Source organism: Cygnus olor, chromosome 3 (genome assembly GCF_009769625.2).
Source record: "Cygnus olor isolate bCygOlo1 chromosome 3, bCygOlo1.pri.v2, whole genome shotgun sequence".
In the NCBI taxonomy this organism is placed as follows: domain Eukaryota; kingdom Metazoa; phylum Chordata; class Aves; order Anseriformes; family Anatidae; genus Cygnus; species Cygnus olor.
Window position 1 is genome coordinate 86834257 of NC_049171.1, and position 20121 is coordinate 86854377.

General features: G+C 46.8%; 1 protein-coding gene and 2 long non-coding RNA genes across 7 annotated transcripts in view; 1 reads left to right on the top strand and 2 right to left on the bottom strand.

Annotated features, from left to right (window-relative positions):
* LOC121067285 overlaps window positions 1-1883 on the bottom strand; it is a 37986-nt gene extending 36103 nt beyond the window's left edge. For all 3 annotated transcript variants that reach the window (XR_005818211.1, XR_005818209.1, XR_005818210.1), the window contains exon 1: window positions 1398-1883. This is a non-coding gene — a long non-coding RNA (uncharacterized LOC121067285). The remainder of the gene's footprint in view (window positions 1-1397) is intronic.
* The window catches only part of VIT (vitrin), a 54522-nt gene extending 36516 nt beyond the window's left edge, over window positions 1-18006 (top strand). For all 3 annotated transcript variants that reach the window (XM_040551548.1, XM_040551546.1, XM_040551547.1), the window contains 7 exons: window positions 4090-4137; window positions 8215-8277; window positions 10121-10268; window positions 11029-11132; window positions 11660-11886; window positions 13718-14231; window positions 14823-18006. In XM_040551548.1, coding sequence (XP_040407482.1) covers window positions 4090-4137; window positions 8215-8277; window positions 10121-10268; window positions 11029-11132; window positions 11660-11886; window positions 13718-14231; window positions 14823-15001 — 1283 coding nt within the window. In that variant the 3' untranslated portion in view covers window positions 15002-18006. The remainder of the gene's footprint in view (window positions 1-4089; window positions 4138-8214; window positions 8278-10120; window positions 10269-11028; window positions 11133-11659; window positions 11887-13717; window positions 14232-14822) is intronic.
* LOC121067286 lies at window positions 4172-17372 on the bottom strand. Its single transcript, XR_005818212.1, has 3 exons — window positions 17286-17372; window positions 8510-8704; window positions 4172-6616 (listed from the first exon to the last, which is right to left on the bottom strand). It is a non-coding gene; the product is annotated as an uncharacterized LOC121067286 (long non-coding RNA).
* Window positions 18007-20121: the final 2115 nt, after the last annotated feature.

The window sequence follows — 20121 nt, forward strand, 5'->3', positions numbered from 1 at the left end:
GAGCCAGACTGCTAGGAGCAGGTTTTCTGCTCGCTTTCATGGTTTTAGTAACCCCAAATTAGTCCACAAGCTAATTAGCATAGGCAGCTCTACAGATGGTTTCCGTGTGTGCTGGAGAAGCACCAGGGTGAGCCTCCTGCACTGAATACCAACTAGCAGCTTCCAGAACAAGAAGGCAAAGGACAGCTATGTCACTGGCGAGCTGTTGTTTCAGGCCGTGGGAATCAACATCTACCACAGTGTTTGCAGTTCTCTTTATTTGTTAGTCAAAATGAGGAACAAAATCCCAGCCCTGTGCAGCCTATCAGGTCTATGATCAAGCTAAATTTTGTTCTGTTCCTGTTATTCCTGGGAGCCTCCAGGCTGATTGCAACATAGAGATTGCCTTTAACACTGAGGGGAGAGACATCATCTATGCTTTCCTTCTTCCCTGGCTGTGCAATTCACCAGCTGCTTCATCAGCAAGCAGCCCTTTCAGTGGGTGCTCTGGATGGCTGCCGACAACTTCACGTGGCTCCAGAGCACTCGGTTCACATGCAAACACCAGCTCTGCTTCGATGGGATAGCAGAGCTTCTGAGGGGTGGCTTTTATCCAAGAGCAGCCAGAGCAGGGAGAAGGACCAGAGCACAGGCAGCTAAATGCCCTGGGGAGGGAGAGGCTGCGAGGCCTGGGGTTGCACCTGGGGCCTTGACAGCTTTGGTGAGATCTGGGAGGTGCGGGAGGAGAACTGCAACAGGGCAGAGCCAAGGGTTCTGACAGTACGGCTCAAGGACATCCTCATGCAGTAGCACTTCCTGAGTAGTAGAGGCTAGGGTGAGCTTGCCCAGCAGTCTCTCCATCAAACCAACAGCCTGTAGTTGACCTAGTTACAGCCTATTTAAAATTTAAAACTCCTGCCCCTCCTGAGATTATTGTTAATCTTGCTTTTACACTGCTCCTCCTTGTTTCAGTCTCAGCCTCTTCCCTCTGGATTCCATCCATAATTGTCTTTCTCATATTCTTTTTTTGCTATACCAATGGCACAGCCATTTTCTTTTACTAATCTCACATTTGTTGCCCTCCCCCAATCTTCTTTGCCCTTGTCAAAAATCCAGTGCCCACCTTCAGAAGGGAAACAGATATGTGCCTGTACAGAACAGCAGAACAAATATGTTGCCTGCAAAGGTGTCAGTCACAAAAATGTGCTAATTACATGACACCATCTACAGGGGAGAGAGCGCCTGGGATGGTAGAACTGCCCTACTGACGGGACAGAAATGGGAAGAGCCCTATGATCTGGACCAAAGGATGTGCTGGCTAGTCCTCCGTCTAGCCAAATCTTTGCCAGAGAAGCAGGGGAATGCAGCGCTGAGGCATGTTTAAATAAAAATCAGAGTTTGACCCCCACCAAACATACCTGCTTAAGGCATCTTAAGATCCCCCCAAGATGATTTCAAGCACAAATTTCCCATCAGGAATTATTCTGTTTTCTCAATCACAGAACAAGAAGGAAAAACCCATAAACATACACTTGCTGTATTCCCCATGAGTCCTGATCTTTATTTTTTTCAGCCCAGGTTCTGGCAGCTCTTCCACGCAGTTGCTTCAGTGTTACTTCACTGTTGCTTCAGCGTTGCTTCCAAGCAGCCAATTTCTCTCATGATCAAAGGGAAATTCCTGGACAACTCCTTGCTTTCTTGGAAAGGAGAGTTGTTTTTCTTGATTCTGTGAAGCGAGCACATGCTGGTCAGCAAACAACAGTGACTGGGTCTGTGGGTTTGGCCAAGCTGTCGAGGAACTTCCTCTCTCCAGCTCAGGTTAGCAAAAAGGTTTGCTTTGAAAATGCCCATCCTGACACACCATTCATCTGTTCAGCTTCTCCCTACCTGTTCTTAAGAAGCTCTTGATATCACACATCAACTCTCTTGCTATCCTGTGCTCACCTAGCCCAGATTTTTTTTCCAAGACAATTATACAATTATTAAATATATATATGTATCAGTCTTGTAGTATTTTAAAAATAAACCCTTGATTCTTACAGGCGTCAAGGGGAAAAAAAAGGCCTTAGCAACTTAAAAGAATACTCATTTTCCTTCCAATGCACATTTCATTGAGAGCTTGCTTTGTGATGTGTCTAGGACTACATCCAAGAACAGAGCTTTTGCCTAGATTTACGTATCACTCAGAAATTAGTGCATTCTTCATGTTTGCAGCCAGCTACCCCAAATCCTTGGCACTTAACTACTGCTTTTCTTTATTAAGGTCTTCTCACCACAGAAAGTTTTCAAAGGATGTGAGCCATGAGAAGGCTGCTCAAAGAAGCCATAGACAGCTCTCCCTCATAGGGATTTGGAAGGACCCACAGTTGTCTGAGTCAAACTAGTTCTTGAGAAGAGTAGATCTAGAAGTCCAGCATTACTCTCACTGACAAAAAGCAGTCTTTTCCTGAAGTTACTGAAAACCATCTGTCTTTTCCGAGGTTAAAGTCAGGTAAGCTTGAAGAGCCTGTGCTGCAGCCACACAGCCTTGCACCGAGGGTAGCCCTTGGCTATGAGCTGGCAGCAGAAGCAAGCCTGTGATTCACAGGACAGGCACGTTCCCTTGCTCTGCATCCTTCAGTTCACTTCCCTGCTTACAAGAGCAGATGTTTGCACAGCTCCTATGCTCATTTCATGTGCAGGGCAGTTCCTGCACTTTTTCTCCCTGAAACTCACAGCAGTGTGTTTGTAAAGAAGGCTCAGGAAGTGTTTGTTTGTTCATTCTAGATTTGCTCTTTGGCCTTTTTTTTTTTTTTTTGAGCCAGTCAGGCTGAGAACTGGCTTCATAAAAATCTTCTTTTAGCAGCCGTTGGACACTTGTTGGCCCTCTCTGAGAATGAATCAAACTTTTTGAGATTGTCTTCTCACAAGATGGCTTCACTGAAATCCATTGTTCTCAGTGACAGAAGTCAGGAAACATGTTGGCCACTGGTAACAAATAAGCACCAGACCTTTGCTGCGGATAGGGTTGTCCTCCTCCACAGCCACCACCCCTATCTCCACTCAATGCTCATGACTCTCCTCAGGGATGTACAGAATTCTGGCCAGTAATCCTGCCCAGGTGGATGATAAAGTAGGAATAGTTCTCGCATCTTTCCTTCTGTTACCCACACCTGTCCTTCCTTTAGCCTACTTCTCCTCCTAAGTGAAATCACAGCAAAACTTCTGTCTGTATCATGACTGACTTCTCAGCCTTTCGCTTTCTCAGTTTTACACATTCATCATAGTGTGTCTAAACAGTGCTCACTCAGCATGAGGAGGGAAGGGGGCCTGGAAAAATCACCTTAGCCATGAAACACATCAGGGGTTCCTCCTATCTGAAGGGAGGGCACGTGTCTTATTCAGCGATCTCACTCATGCAGCAAATTTCCCTCCCAAAAAACCTGATAGCTCCTCACCGGCTTGACAATGTCATGGCAAGGTCAGTGCTTCACTAGGCTGGAGGACACTGGCAAGCCCACAGCTCCTTTACTCATTTATTTTTTCCCCAAACCTACGCGTGGTTCACCCACTGGCTCTAGTTCAGAGTACATCAGCTGACAGTCTAGTCTGGGAAACATCACTTCTTGGAAAAGTTCTTCAGCAGGTTCCAAGAACAGAGACACTTTGGGGTTTATTAATGAAATCATCAGCTCTGATGGAGTTTTTCCATGCCTGATAGGCTGCAAACATGACTTAGATGTCGTCTTTGGGTTTCTACTGATACAGAGATCAGTAGGTGGGAGACACATGCAGATTTTCAGTGGGAAACAATCTAGGCCAAGCAAAAGTATACTGAAGTCAGTATACTGCCTCAGTGTCAGTGTAGAGGAACAAAACCAAAATAGATTTGAAGAGGCATATTTAAACTCATAAAAAAGATGAGTGCTTTGGAGGCAGTGATGTGAGGCTGTTAAATATGGCTTGAAATGTGTCTGTAAAGGTTTCCAGGTTTACTGATTTCCTTAGCTCCTATTTGTTAATGGCGATTCGCTGTATGAATTGATCTTTTTAAATTGAGCCACAGCTTTGCAATCTCTAGTAATTCCATTATTTTCAGTAACACTTTGTCTTTTCTTTCATGTGTGAAAGCAATGGAAACAGACTTATGGAAACCTGGACTGAGCCTTTTTGACACAGGTAAATATTTAAGACATTCAGTAACTAGTCTGGGAATAATTGGTTTCCGTCACACATGGGGAAAGCTAACACTGTTATCAGCAGTGTCATGGGCCTGATGAATAATCTCATTTTAAGAAGTAATTACAGTATTTAAAATGATAAATGAAGTATGTAGTTTACATCTTAGTAGATAAAATTACTCTGAGCCTTCATCATTCTCAAATTCCTGCCTAAAGCAAGAACAAAACAGGTGAGCTCTGGAAAGCCCTCCTGCAGGAAAGGGGTTCTAGCTGCTGAAATCCATTTCTAAATAATAAGTTATTTTGGTAATGCCACAGTTCAGAAGGCAGACTAGAGATGCAATCAGTGAAAAAGCTGACAAATTATTCTGATGCCAATGTACTCAAGAAGGAAAGGCATTCAGATGAGGATTGAGTGGTTTAAACTGAGAATAAATAGTAAATATTATTGAAATTTTATAATGTAGCTTTAATTTATAATTTTAGCCTTAAAAAGTGAGAATATGGAGAAGACAACATTTTTATAACTATTGGTGAGTGAGAAAAAACCACATTGGTAGCAGGCTCAAGAGACAGGAACAAGACTTGAGTAACTCTTAACTAGATGCAGTTAGCAACTGCAGGTCCCAGTACTGACCATATTTAAGGGACCCCTTTCCTTGGGAACATTTAAAGCAGACTATGCAAAGCACATGACAATTTATTACAAAGTATTCTTACAAGGAGCTGGACCATCCAGTGTAAGATATCTTTTCCATCACCAGTTTTGTTGAGAGGGCTGTGCTGGTGGCCCTCACAAAGATAATTCCCTTGAACACTCTGCTTACTTCGAAGCCCTGGCGTGACTAATCCTCGTGCTGGCTGCTATGAGCAGCATTGCCCATTTGCATTAGCTTGCAAATCCAGTATCAGCAGTGGTGGCTGTTTAGTCAAAATTTGCATCAGCCCAAAGAGGAACAGATTTCCCTTCTCTAGCAGTGGCACTCTAAGCCAGAGAGAGGATGCACTTCTATCTGTTGGAGCTTAAGTCTTCAGTGTGTTTATTTAGAAAAAGCTACAGTGCTAATGCCAGTGGTACAGAGGGGCATATTGAGACAGCAAATGACAGATTGCATTAAATGTAGTGAAAGGTTGGGTGTGGGAGAAGGGATGTAGTATTAATAGTTTCTCAGAAACTGAAGTGCCTGTGTGATAAAGTCTGATGAATTCAGATTGTCACTTCAAAGGACTGGTTTCTGGCGCACATCTAGTCGCTGCTGTCTTACTGAAATGAATGGGAAGTTTAATAAGCATGGACAGCTGTGACAATCAGTGAAGGGAACTTTAATTAGCATGGAGTAGGCTGCCCGTGCACTGAGCTGAAATTCCCATGGCAATAACAACATTAAATTGGACCGGCAGAGCAGGGCGGCCCGTAGACACTGACCACATCCCCAATTAGTGGGGAAGGTTATTTGGCGGGTGACCTTATTGTTAAACAAAGCATAAATCAGCCTGCTGACCCACGGCCTTAGGAACGGGTAACAGCACTCATAAGGGCAAGAACAAGAAGAGCCGTGCTGCCCACGCGTGGGCTTGCCGTGCTGACGGGGCTCACATCAGCTGTGCGCCTGGGTACAGACCGCAGATTTTATCAGGTGCAGATAGATGTGTGGGGCAGATAGCTATGAATTGACTTCCTCGTACCACTTGGTTGCGAGAGTGAAAGGCACGTGTTTATATCTAACCTCACGACAGCACTAAATCCACCTACTTTATGTTCTTCGAGTAAGGCAGGCGCGGGGAGCTGCACGTACGTGGTGCCAGGCTGGCACATGCTGGGCGCTGTGAGATGGAGCGTGGCACTGGTCTGCTACTGAGGAAATGTCCCATTTCTGCCTGATTAAAGGCCACGCTGGAGCGTACACAGTCATGAAGGGCAAGCTGCCGAGTATTTCGGGTTTTAAAGAAAAAAGCACAGTCATTTTCCTCTGCTTAACAAGGACAGGTTATGCACAGCTCCAAGTCATTTCTTCCTTTGTTTTTTTTCACATTGCCCATGATTTCCATGCCAGTTCCAAGTGTCACAGCCAGTGCTGGCAGCAAAAAGAGCCATCACCTTCCTACCACCCTGTGCCTCCTGTCAGCCCATGCCCCCCACGTGGCTGGGGCTGAGTGGCACCACGGAGTGGCCCCATGCCACTGCCAGCTGCTCTCCTTCCTCCCAGCTTCAGCTCAGTTCTTTTGCTCTCATTGGCGTAAGAGAGCATGGGGCTGCTGGCACTGAGCACCCCAAAAAACCGTAGTGTGATCCTGTGTAAGATCCAGCGTGACCCTCGGGCAGGAGCAGTGCTTACACACACACCTCTTGCACACCTGCCCCACTGTGCGGAGCCCATGTCCTCATCACACCTACAGGCCCTTACACCCTCACCGGCTGCTGGGTGGAAACGGCTCCACTGCCCCCAGCCCCTCCAAAAGGCAGGAAGGGGACAGACCTAAGAGCAGCAAAAAGAAGAGTTAGGTCAACCCAGGTCTTTTTCTGGGCCCAGAATTGAGCATTTACTTCTATTTAGAATAACCTCAACTCTTGAAAGATGGACCAATCTTTTTATATATATATATATATATATATATATATATATATATATATACACACACACACAAAAACATTACTAGGCAAGGCAAAGGGACCAGGAGCTGGGTTTATCTGGCCAGAGTTCTTTGCCAAGTATTTTCTCCAACCTCAATTTACAATTAATAAATTCTCAAATGAACCAGGCAAATGGAAGTTGAACTGGTGGGAGCTGGAGCTCGTATTTCCCCCCATTTTCTTGAATGTTCCCTGCATTATTACAGCTCAGTCATTAGGATCTTCAACAACCAGCTCAGGTGGTCCAGGACCTCAGGAGCTGTTACAGCTCTAATGCTAGGGTTGCTGGAGGCTGACTGCCATGGAGAGACAAACCCTGCAGCACCTTGCAACTTCTCAACTTCTTTTCTATATTAAGTTCACTCTTTCTGAAGTTACCTCTCTACTGTCTCTCTCTGAATGCAGTAGTCTTTCCTTGACTTGTTGATGAAGATTTAAGGAAGTCTTCCTCTTACTCCTTTTATAGAAACAATATGCAGCTTGCAGAATAATTCTTTTGGCAAACTGCTTCCTTGGCGAGTGTTTGGTTTGGGGCTTGTCTGATCATTGCTGCCTCTTTTAAGGATTATCCCAGATAAATCCCTCTAATCTCACCATGCTCTAGTGAAAAGGAACAGCTTTTTGTCTTTGCTTGGGAGTGAGATGCTGCATGGTTGGAGACACCTCCCCAGACATTCAGGACATGGGTGAAGTTCAGCATTTTCAAACCCTTTAAAACCAGAAATCACAAATCCCTGTGACTCAGAGGATCTCACAAAGACAAAAACTCATGTTCCCAAGGCTGTAGCATACAAACATTGCAGCTGGGGCCTCAGCTAAAATTCACTAATAACCCATGAGACTGTTTCCCATGACTTTTCTGTAGGTCTCCACCACCCTTTACTGTTTCTCTGTGCTTTCCAAACTAACCCAGCCTCCAGGGAGCACCTGAAGCCCCATGGCTCGCCTTGCTTCCATCACTGTAACGTGGTGAGCTGTGGCGTTGCCCATGCCCCCTTCTCCAGGCAGAAAACCAACATGCTGAAACCATCACTTGTCTGCTTCCAGCATTGCGCAGCTCCGTGCAAACAGCCAGCAAAACGCAGGCGCTGTGGCAGCACTGCTTGCAGCAAGGAGGCTGACTCACAGAGGGGAGTCAAACAGCCAAAAAAACACTTGCTGGCTCAGTGCTTGCAGCTGTCTGTCCACTGGGACACATTTTAGTGTCATTTCTAGAAGTGCCTGGGCTCTTGTTTTACCAGGAGCCACCCTAGACGTGACACAGGTGGAAGAGAAAAGTTCCCAGGACGCGCAACCCGTCCTTGGTTCCCTCTCACATTTACCAGCCTCAGGCCACAGGGTGTTGGGTGGTGGCTGGGGGCTCCCTGCACACACGCCCCTCTGTCCCCCAGAGCCAGACAGCCCCTGGCACACCCTGACTGAGCCTCCCCTTCATCTCTCTAGGCTTCGCTTCAAAGGAGGACCTGAACCCGAAGCCACTGGAGGCGACCTCCCAGGGGAACCCAAGTACGTACATCAGAATTAATTTCATAATTAAGCAATGCTATTATGTTAATTACCTGTTACTAGAATGTGTTCAAATTAAGTAGCAACAGGGAAGTTTTGAAGAATCCCAAGAAACTCAAGGAATGCATTTTCCTCCAAGGAGGACGGGCGACCGATCTCCACCGATCCCTCTGACAGACGCAGTCAGATTTTGCTTCTGTAGGAACAGGAGCACAGCCGAGGTGTGACTTACCTGGATGGCAGATGATGGCTGCTCACCGTTCCCTCTTCTGGGGCGAGTGCAGCTCCATGGTCCCGGGGCACGCAGATTCTCTGGGGGGTTTCAATGGCAGAGTACAGGAAACCAATGCGCTGCGGCCAGGGATGGACGGGCAAGCTCTGCTGACCATGCACTCCTTTGGCAATGCGGGCACAGGCACCCTTCCTGCTGCAGAGTGTGGGAGGGAAAAAAACACCTAAGAAAGGGACCCAGCAAAGAGACAGGGTCTGTGTATTGGTGGGGAAGCAGAAGGAGCATCAAGCAGCCCTCAGTCTGAGGATGGAATCGTTCCCTGCTCTAAAAAGCAAACCTTGCACAGCTCTTCATAATTCAAATGCAGGTTTGCCCATTAACTCGTCTTGAGATGGGGCCCAGAAGAGAAGGAGAAAGGGAAAGCAAATTGCGATTGAAGAATTGGGGTCATCCTCCTCCTCCTCCTCCCAGAAAGCCTCCCTAGGGAGGGGGCCTCACCCTCCCACTGGCCCCCAGGGCCTCCCGTGCCCACCCTCCTGCAGCTGAGTCTCACAGCACTTGCAGCTCAAGGACTTTACATTACACGCTGGCCCAAACATCCCATATGCCAAGGTGCCCAACATAATACTCCTAATATTTTTTTTCCCACCAAAGAAAGTCAAATACACCTAAAACTGGGACAGAAATAAGGAAGAATAGAGAAGGGGAAGGATCTGCCCTTGCAGACCCAAACTCACTGCAGGAAAGCAGAGCTCAGGATAGCTCCCTGCAGAGCAGATGTAGGCTGCTGTCTTGCAGAGCCCTGCTGATGTCCAAGCACAGGAATACTCCTGCCATCCGAATCAGCTCCAGGAATTAAGTTGGAGCAGGCATGTAAATCTCTGCACGCTCAGCCCCTGTTGTCTGAGAAACTTCCACTTCCCATGTATACATTGCATGATGTATTTCCCTTTTAAGGCCAGGAAATTCAGGAAAATTTGCACGTTAATTGAGGTATTATTTGTTGTGAGTTCCCAGCCTTGCCTCACTATCTGCTGTGAAAGAACACAGTTTTCTGTCACGCTTCTATAATTCAGCATTATTAGAATTAGAAAAACAGACAGCTACGGGAGAAAAAAATTGAAAGTAATGAGATGGGAGGCAGTTGCATAAGCCGGTAGGAACAATCGGCACTTTGTTGCCTTCGGGCTATCTGATGATTAAAACACTATTTTGGAGAGTCTGATTGGTAGGAGGCACCATCGGAGAGAAATCAAGAGATGCAGACGGCAGGAGAAAATGTTAGCGCTCTAGTTAAGCCAAATGTTTGATCCCGCTTCGGGTCACGGTCCAGCTGCCAAGTGAGTCACCACTAACATGCAGAGAAGTAGGGGCGGGCTGGTAGGCACTTCAGGCAGCACTTGCAGAAACACAAAGACCGGGCTCATCTGTGTCATTAGCAGAAGGCGTTTGGGTGCAGGCCTAGGTTTTCTAGAAGGACTTTTAGCTGAGTGAGGCAGCACCCAAAAGTGGTGCTGCATGCACACAGGCAGAAGTACAGCTGTACTTTGTGGGAAGTACAGCTATAAAAAGGACCAAAAACATTTTACATGCTTTTGTCTCTCCCCTCAGGTTGCAAGGTTGACTTGTCCTTCTTGATGGATGGGAGCTGGAGCATCGGTAAACGCCGCTTCCAGCTCCAGAAGCAGTTCCTCGGTAACGTGGCTCAAGCCCTTGGCATTGGCAGCGCTGGACCCCTGATGGGCATCGTCCAGTATGGGTAAGGGCCGCTTCTGCACTAGCTCACCTGCACCCAGACAGGCCGGGGCAGAGCAGAGCAGCGAGGTCATCCAGCTTTTCACCTCTACCGCTGCCTAAGGTTGAATATGATCCAAAATTACACCCACCATGGTCTTTTCAACAGATGCTGAGATGAGCACAAGCAAGCATGCATTCACGCGCAAGAGACTACAGACCTAGCTCTGTTTCGTTATGGCCACAAAACAAGAATTATAACATTTGGAGATGCTCGTTGCTGAAATGCTATCTAAATCCCCACCAGTGTGGCCTCCTTGATAGCTTATATTCTCACTCATATTCATGGCATGGGGGCATTTTGTTCCAGTGCCAGTGCTCCCATCTTGGGGCCTCTACTGTGGCTGTGTGTTAGCCTGAGCTGCGTGAGCTGACCAGCCCTGTCTTGGGGGGAACCCAAAGGCAATAGGGCACAGTCATGCCAGATAATGGCATCACCCTGCCTTAATAAATTTTGTTGGGCTCCTTGCTTCAAGAGAGCAGTTTGTCCCCATCTGCTGCCTTCCCTCTCTTCTGGCATGGCCTGGAAAGAGCTACTCCCACCACCGGTGGGTGGGAGCATGCGCCCCGACAGCAGCATCTGTGGGGCTAGTGCATGCTGAAGGCCTCGTGCCTGCTCACACCCAGGAGCCAGGTAGCACAGGCAGCTCCTATAACTCCTGTACTTCTGTATGCAAGGCAAAAAAGCTGACGACTGCTTCTTATTTCTTCTTTTGATCTGCTAGTGATGACCCTTCCACAGAATTTAACCTAAAAACTTATGCCAACCCTAAGGACCTAAGAAACGCCATTGAGAAAATCCCACAGAAAGGCGGACTTTCCAACGTTGGTATGTGACGGGCTGCGTGCACGGCCTCAGCTCGGGGAGGGCTCCGGGGCCTGAAGCGAGCTTGTGCCCCGTCACCGGGTGTGGAGGCCATGAGCAGCAGGGCCTGGTGCTGGGGCAGGGCTGGCTGGAGCACACGCTCTGCCTGTGATGTGCCTTCCTTGGTCCAGGCTGCTGCGAGTCCATCACGAGTGGCCAGGATCTACCTTCCTCCTCATGGACAGATCCCACTGATGCATTGGTGGTCACCTCCAGCTGCTGTGGGACACCAGGCGGGGGCAAATGGGGCTCAGCACAGCTGCCAAGAGGGTTCAGGAGGTGCTGGCACCAGCAGTGGTGACCTCCCTGCTTGCTCACACAGCCCCAGAAACCACTTTCCCCAGCTCTTAGCATGGCTCTAACACTTGGGCCTGCACTCCGTCCACCATTTCAGGAGTAGGTTGTTCATATCCCCGGAGGTACTGTCAGGCATCACCAGACAGAGCACTGCCAGCCCTGTAACTCATCCTCAATCTCCTCTTTCTTTCCAGGAAAGGCACTTTCGTTTGTTAACAAAAACTTCTTTTCGGATGCTAATGGAAACAGAGGTGGAGCGCCCAACGTGGTCGTGGTAATGGTGGATGGGTGGCCAACCGACAGAGTGGAGGAGGCCTCCAGGCTGGCCAGGGAATCAGGGATCAACATTTTCTTTGTCACCATTGAAGCAGCTGCTGAAAATGAGAAGCAGAATGTTATCGAGCCAAATTTTGTGGACAAGGTACTTACTGGGCTGGGCTCTGGCTGGAAGTTTGGTGTGAACTCAACATTTTTCTAGTGATTTCATTCAGAGAGCTTAAGCAGTCCCTCTCAAAGGACATCTTGCTTTCTTTCTTACCTCTCAGGGTTACTTCTGGTCCTGCTTACACTGTCTTGATGTCTCACATACAAAGAGGCAGCAGTGCTGAAACCAGAAAGGGGATCTTTCTGAAACTTGCTAAGAGAGACAGCAAACTGTCTGACAACAAAGCTCTGGTCCGAGGCACATCACGGAGCAAACGGCTCTTTGCTGACTACCCATTGGCACAAACCTGCAGTCATTCTGAGGCAAGAGGCTTTCTGAATGTCCAGCAGCATGACAAAGCACAAGCACAGCCTGAGCTTTCTGTGACCTCCTGCTGTGCCTCTCCCACCTGGCAAAGGCTGGAAATCCCTGTGCCCTTGCTGCACTGACAAGCAGGTCCCACGCATACCAGGGCTGGGACACTCTACACACAGGCACATCTCAGTTGTTAGTCACACTGGATAGCTGAAGCATTTTGTTTCCGTGGTTGAACTGATGTGGGTTATTTTTCCTTGGTTATTTATTTCTGCTGCTATGAACTCTTGGAAAAGGAGCAAATCTCTGTCATGTGCAGAAAAACAAAACAACAACAAACAAACGAACAGAGAACACAAGCCTTGCACTACTTGCTTTTGGCACTAATCGTAGTTGTCTGCTCAGTAGTGCCTCAGGACAAGCTGGCACAAGGTTATGGCAGGAGGCATCTACCAAGTACCAGACCTGCCTGAGCTCAGGAAGCAGGGCAGATATCTGTTATTTTCAGAAAACAGACTCCTGTCTGAGTCATGCTACTCTGCCATGAAATAATTTTCCATGAGTTTCAGGGCTGTTCCAGAGGGCTCCACTGTCTCTGGTCAGCGTTTAATTAGACTATAGCCTTATTTGCATTTACTTTTCAAAAAAGCAAAGCAACAGCAAGTCTCTGTGAACCTGCCAGAGAGCATAAGTGGTAGTAGAGGTGACTCAAGATAGGAAGGTAAAGAGGGAATGGTGACCTAACACAGCTGCATTGTGACACTAAAATAGCCCACCAGACCCCCACATGCTCAATTTCCCCCACGCCCTGCTCTGTGCTGCCCCTACTTCCTAATTGCACTCACCTGCTTCTCACTGATCCTCCAAAAGCTTCCCTCAAATCTGCTCCCTACAAATATTCAGTTACAAATATATATATATGTGTATATATATATATATATATATATATATATATATTTCTATCTTCATGCGCTTTTTGCATTGCTTGTTCTTTTTTTTCTGCTTACACAGGTGCAAGCCAGGGAGAAACCAACTTCAGTCCCAAGTTTCAGATCAAGGCAGCAGGGTCTGTCAGCAGGCACAACTCTCCTGGTTGGCCTGACCCTGGGAGGGTAGGAGCTGACGTTGCCGTCTGGCAAACACGTGGGCTCCCAGGCTGAGCCATGCTAACAGTGCCTCTATGATTTGGATGCTTTCTCTGCAAACAATATAACTTATCTAAAAAAGCTTGACAGGTGGCAAACTTGGTTATTACACTTCTTTCACGGCTATAATATCAGCTCCATCCCACAGCTTTTTTTAAAAAAGGGCAGAAAAACCTGGCTCCTTAGACGAGCATCTGTGATGTTACATTGACGTCATTTCCCAGGGAAGCAGATGGTGACTGGAGGAGAGGCCACTTCAGACTCTAGCATCGCTCTTTCCAGGAGCCTAAATTTACAGTTTAGCTAAAATCCCAGCTGAAGCAGGAGGACTGAATTTCCGCTGCATTCATACTTGTGGTGTTTTGCAGGCAGTGTGCAGAACAAACGGTTTCTATTCCATCAGCGTGCCCAGTTGGTTTGGCCTACACAAGATCGTCCAGCCCCTGGTGAAGCGGGTCTGCGACACCGACCGGCTGGTGTGCAGCAAGACGTGTCTCAATTCAGCCGACATCGGCTTCGTAATCGACGGCTCCAGCAGTGTCGGCACTGGCAATTTCCGCACTGTCCTCCAGTTTGTAGCCAACATCAGCAAGGAATTTGAGATTTCGGACACCGACACCCGCATCGGAGCTGTCCAGTACACGTATGAGCAACGACTTGAGTTCAGCTTCGACAAGTACAGCACTAAGCAGGACGTGCTGAGTGCTATCAAAAGGATCAGTTACTGGAGTGGTGGGACCAGCACAGGGGCGGCCATCAGCTACACCTCCGAGCAACTGTTCACCAAATCCAAACCCAACAAAAGGAAGATCATGATTCTGATTACAGACGGCAGGTCTTACGATGATGTCCGAGTGCCAGCCATGGCAGCTCACCAAAATGGTAAGCTCTTCTGTTATCTGCTCTTCCTGAACACTTCCACATTTATCCAGGTCAGAGAAACACAGTTTGCTATCATGCGGAGACACTGGAGGAACCCTTAGGAAGGAAGCATAGCACCTCATCCTGGGATCCCATCAAGCTCTAAACAAGACCAGCATCTGTTCTCTATCTGAATGAGGAACTTCCAAAAAAATCATACAGATACAGAAAGATGCAGCTAAGCCTAGGAGATCTCTGCAGATTTCTCCTGTCTTAGTAACACATGAAGCCTCCTTTGGCTTTCCAGTCAGGATATTCATACATCTCACAGCACTATTGTAAGACATTGGAGCAAGAAGCTGTTGTTCAGATCCCCATTTAGAGCTTTACTATTGTCTAAGCCTTTTTGCTGTTGGCAACAGGCAGTGTTCCAATGCACAAACCAGGCCTTTCTTCCTATTTGACGATGCGACTTTAATACGGAGAAGGTACCGCAATTCACTGCCCATTTTTAGTGGCCTGGTAACTATGTTTGCAGTATTGGTGTTAACCAATTTAATTTAATGCAATGAAAACTATTATGCTCATTCTTATCTCTGGGTTTCTTTCCAGGAGTTATAGCTTACTCCATTGGCATTGCTTGGGCTGCTCAAGATGAACTGGAAGCCATTGCAACAGATCCAGATAAGGAGCATTCCTTCTTTGTGGATGAATTTGACAACCTCTACCAATTTGTTAATCCACTCATCCAAAACATTTGCACAGAATTTAATTCACAGCCACGGAACTGATGGAGTGGAACAAGGCAGGATCCTTGGGCATCATGATGAAGGCACAGAAAATGCTACCGGAGTAATGCCAGCCCTGAGCTCAAGAAATACCAGCACTGGTTTTCTCTGGCACTTTCCGGTTAACAAAGTTGATTGCATCCCTATGTATGATAATGCTCTGTGTAGGCTGTTGATTTTTTTTTCCCCCTGCAGGCTTCAGAACCTCAGATTTGGATGGATAGTGAAAGAGGAGGAATTAAATGGAGGTGTTGGAAAAGCTGCTTCTGGTATAGATCCCCAGCTCATCTGATTCCCACCTCTGGGCACACACAGGCTTGTGTTCCAGGGTTTCACAGCACATCACTGATACCACAGTGTTGTTGGACAACCCATAAACCCTGAGGACCTGGTCTCAGCACCCTCACCCTTTAAGATGTGCCACCTGCTTCCTGGGGAGCCAGGTCCCTTCAGGGAGCAGCAACGCTGCTCAGCTACAGTGGCTGAAGCACCTCCACGTGACACCGCCTGTCACCCATCATACAGGTCAGGACTGAAATCCCAGACACAAACTGGGAAGTTAAACTTCAGCTAGTGCAAATTCAAGTATTGAGATTTATCCAAACCCAGAGACTGGAAAACCAGAGAGAGGCCAGAGTCAAGCTGTGGGATCTGCAACCATTTAGCGGTCCCAGTAAACCTCCAGATCCACACAGGAGCTGGAATCTAATCTCCCACAGCACTGCATTAAAATGTGGTTAAATAAAAGAAATAACAACCTTACCCCCTTAGCTCACTGGCTCCACTTCACCATGTAGCTCAAGACCTGCTGCATAGCAGGAGAGCTGCAGACGCAAAGAGGTTCCTTTGATAAAATTGTGGGTTTAGGCTGCACACTGTCTGAAACGTGTTTGAGACCCTCACTGCTCTATCATTAAACTACGGCACAGTTAGAACATCTTACAGCAGTCTTTAGTGTGAGGATAATTATTTGAGAGCCATTACAAGGATTTAAGAGGAAAGCATCTTAAAGTTCTGTATTATACACTGGGAAAAGTAGTATTTCTAAAATTTAAAGATTCTTTTCTGAATTTGGGGTGGACTTCTGTTTTATGGATTAATTTCAGAATATACTTTCTACACCCCCGAGTTATTCAGAATTCACAATTGTTTCTTACGTGAAGAGGTAGCCATACCGCTGGTCAGCAACAGAAGGATGACACATTAAGAGGGTCTAAAGGATTGCACTGCAATTAGGAAGCAGCAGTTGCTGGTTGTTTCCATCCACTGTCATTTAAGAAAATACATTCCTTAAGCAGAAGTTACGGAAGGAAAGGGATGATGTTTCAGTGCCAGTAAAAATGTGCATGTTCATGCACCTTATGGCAGTCAAAGCAACACCACATCAGGCTTGTGGCAATAACAGGAAACTGGAAGAAATTAAAGCTCAAATTTCACATCTTACTCACAAACCTGACTTTTAATAGCCTTTACAGTTTTAATAAATAACCATGACCCAGGATGTTGTTATTCACATAAAAAAACTAATTGAAGTTGCCAAAGGAGACTCCTTTCTGTCAACAAAATGTACATGATCTTTCAAATCTTTGTTTGGAAATATAACTGAAGCAGCTTAAAAATCACCAGTGAAGTAACCATAATTCAAATTAACACGGACAGCCACTTCTACATGATCTCCCTAGCATGGTAACATAAGCCAGGCTAGGGTCCTTTCACGAGGTGACCCAACCATTACTGCCAAAAGCAATACTGGATGAAGCAGTGGTTTTACACAGGGATGGTTCATAATTCCCTCTTTAAGAAAAAAACATTCAGTTCTAGCTTTAAATGAACTTTATCAATATGATAATGCTACCTTCACAGAAGACACAGGTCATTGCCAGCTTCCAAAGAACAAAAGCAAAGCAAAGTCATAAAAGATATTTGCACACAGTTTTTAACACTAACCTGTGCTGCAGCACTTCTCCAGCAATAGCCTCTTGGCTTGACAAAACCAACCATTAAGGATAGAGAGTTACATAGAGGAGCAGCCCTGATAGCCCCATCTTCAGACCCACTTCCCTCACCACTGTTCTGCTGTTAATTCTCTGTCAACAAGGAATATTACATGGACTGGATGAACCCAAACACATACATCAGATTTACTGGGGACTTTAATTCAGATGCCAGATTTATCATCTGAAAACCCATTTGCTTGCGGTTTAATTTGTCGCTAGCTGAGAAGGCCTAGGCCTTAACTTCTAACTACTCTTAAGATTGCAGCCTAATTTTTAATGCAACAGCTTACCACTGCATATCAATTTCCATACTGGCCATACCCTTGCAGCACAGGAGACTGGCACTCCTACACAGATGCTCCCAAAGGCTGTGCCTGTGCTCCCCCAAAAGCACAGCACAGATGGCCAAGGTATTAGGAACAGCTGGAGCCACAGGTGTTCTTTAGGACAGACATTTCAACTTCTACCAAAAGCTTAAACCAACAACAGTGAGTTTTCAAACACTCCCCACAGAAAAGCTGAAGAGCCATCTTCCACCACAAGCATTTGTTAAGGGCACAGCAGGGTTTGTTGTTGTTGAAATGGTTTGTCTTAAGTTCACAGAACACCCATGGTGCTCAGTTGCCAACAAGCAGCTTTATTAAGTTCTTGAGATGATCTTCAAATTAATTTTTCATCTCTCATTTAACCTGAGATACTCTACCCATAAACACTGTAAACTCTAGTGTAATCCTCAGAAGCTGCCAGAATACGACCTGTGTTCAACACAAGTGTGGATAAGCACAGAACGCACTTCTCTTTTAACCCTTCACCTTTCATAGCAATGAAAATACTCATCACATCTACTGAAGTCTCTAAATAATATTAAAAAATGATAATACAGCTTCATAAATGTTTGAATGGGGTGTATTTGGAGAAAGAAGCAGAGCTCTTTTTGTAACATATACAAGCTGTTTTGAGCTTCTCAGTACAAGTTGCTATATATTTTGCAATAAAAATGTCCCAAAGACATTCGAAGTATGTTGCCTCATATGTAATTCAAAAAATAACTTTCAAATATGGTCCATGTTATGTTAGTTTCTGAAACGCAGCTGATGCTTTCACAAGATTTTAGCAGACCTAGTAAGGCTGGAAAAAGACCCAAGTGTTTCATGGTTCAATGTTTTTGTTTTTGTTTTGTTTTGTTTTTTGCCTTTTTGTTTGTTTGTTTGTTTTTTTTTAACATACTCAGCTGAAGGAAAAAAAAAAGTCTAGAAGTGAGCTAGCAGAGGAAGGACCACCAAATTACTGATCAAAGGAACTGGACTTTGGACCAGAGTCTACTGGTTTGAAAGGCCCTAAACTGCATGTACTTTTACTAAGTCTGTGAGAACATGTCTTATTTGAAACTGCACTGACCTTTGGGGTGGAAGCTGCAGCCTGGCTGAGGCATCCAAAAGAGTAGGGCACCAACGGGTTGGGCCTAGAGGGAGGCAGGCAGGCAGGCAGCCAGAGCAACTACTCACTGGATGTACAGCCAAAAGGAGGTCTGATCACCCTCTCTCTAGGACACGGGCATCTTGGCAGTCAGGAGTTGGGCTGGTGGCTTATCACTGCTCAGCAGTCACAGTGCAAAGCATGCACCAGGAAATGGACACTAACATGGGGGAGCTCAACGTGGATAGCAGCACCTTTCCCTCAAACTCCAGCAGCAACTCCCCGCATTGCATTATGTAAACAACCACAGTTCAGTTACCTCAACAGACAGAGGTAACAACCCTGTTTCTCAGCAGTGTCTTACCAAGGCTAGTCTGGATGTAGGATGCTTGAAACCACCGCTGTCACTGTGCACAAGAGGCATCGTCCGCCATGTGCACCCTCCGGCTCCTCAGCTGCTGCTGCTCTGCTGCTTCTGTGGTCAGAGGCTTTCCCTGTGGCAGCTTCTCAGGTTGCTCCTCCCTTGCTCCTCCTACCACCACTCTCCAGCACATAAAGTAACGGTGCCAGGAACCAGGAAAAAAATCTGGGGTTAAACATCCAGACAGGCCCAACCCGACCTAAACTTCCTTCATGGATCTACTACCCTACCCATCAGCTCCACAGGTCCTACCCACGCTGAGGTGGCAAGTCAAAGCAAGCAGTAAATATGAGAAATGTGACCTAGATACCAAACAGTAAAGAGTTTTCTGTGCTATACATACCTTAATTTGTGTCGGGTCCTGCACCTGGGGCAGGGCAACCCTGGCTATATGTACAGACTGGGCGACGAGACACTGGAGAGCAGCCGCGCAGAGAGGGATCTGGGGGCTGTGGTTGACAGCAAGTTGAATATGAGCCAGCAGTGTGCCCTGGCAGCCAGGAGGGCCAACTGTACCCTGGGATGCATCAAGCACGGCATTGCTAGTCGGTCGGGGGAAGTGATTGTCCCGCTCTACTCTGCGCTGGTGCGGCCTCACCTTGAGTACTGTGTGCAGTTCTGGGCACCACAGTACAAAAAGGACATGAAACTGTTGGAGAGCCTCCAGAGGAGGGCGACAAAGATGGTGAAGGGCCTAGAGGGGAAGACGTATGAGGAGCGGCTGAGGTCACTGGGCCTGTTCAGCCTGGAGAAGAGGAGGCTGAGGGGGGACCTCATCGCAGTCTACAACTTCCTCACGAGGGGGAGTGGAGGGGCAGGTGACCTATTCTCCGTTATCACCAGTGACAGGACCCACGGGAACGGTGTGAAGCTGAGGCAGGGGAGGTTTAGGCTGGACATCAGGAAGAGGTTCTTCACCGAGAGGGTGGTCGCACACTGGAACAGGCTCCCCAGTGAAGTAGTCACTGCACCCAGCCTGTCTGAATTTAAGAAGCGATTGGACTGTGCACTTGGTCACATGGTCTAAACTTTTGAGCAGACCTGTGCGGTGCCAGGAGTTGGACTTGATGATCCTTATGGGTCCCTTCCAACTCGGGATATTCTATGATTCTATGATTCTATAATTGATTTTGTGGTTGAACGAAGTCACCCTCTCTGTCCTTCTTCTAGCTATTTTTCTCTGCCCACCATAATGGAAAGAAATTAAGCCAGTTCCATTTTCTTTTCCACCACCATCTCAATTTGAGGAAGTCTTGGACAACAGCAAGCAACCTACGTTTGCTAAGTCA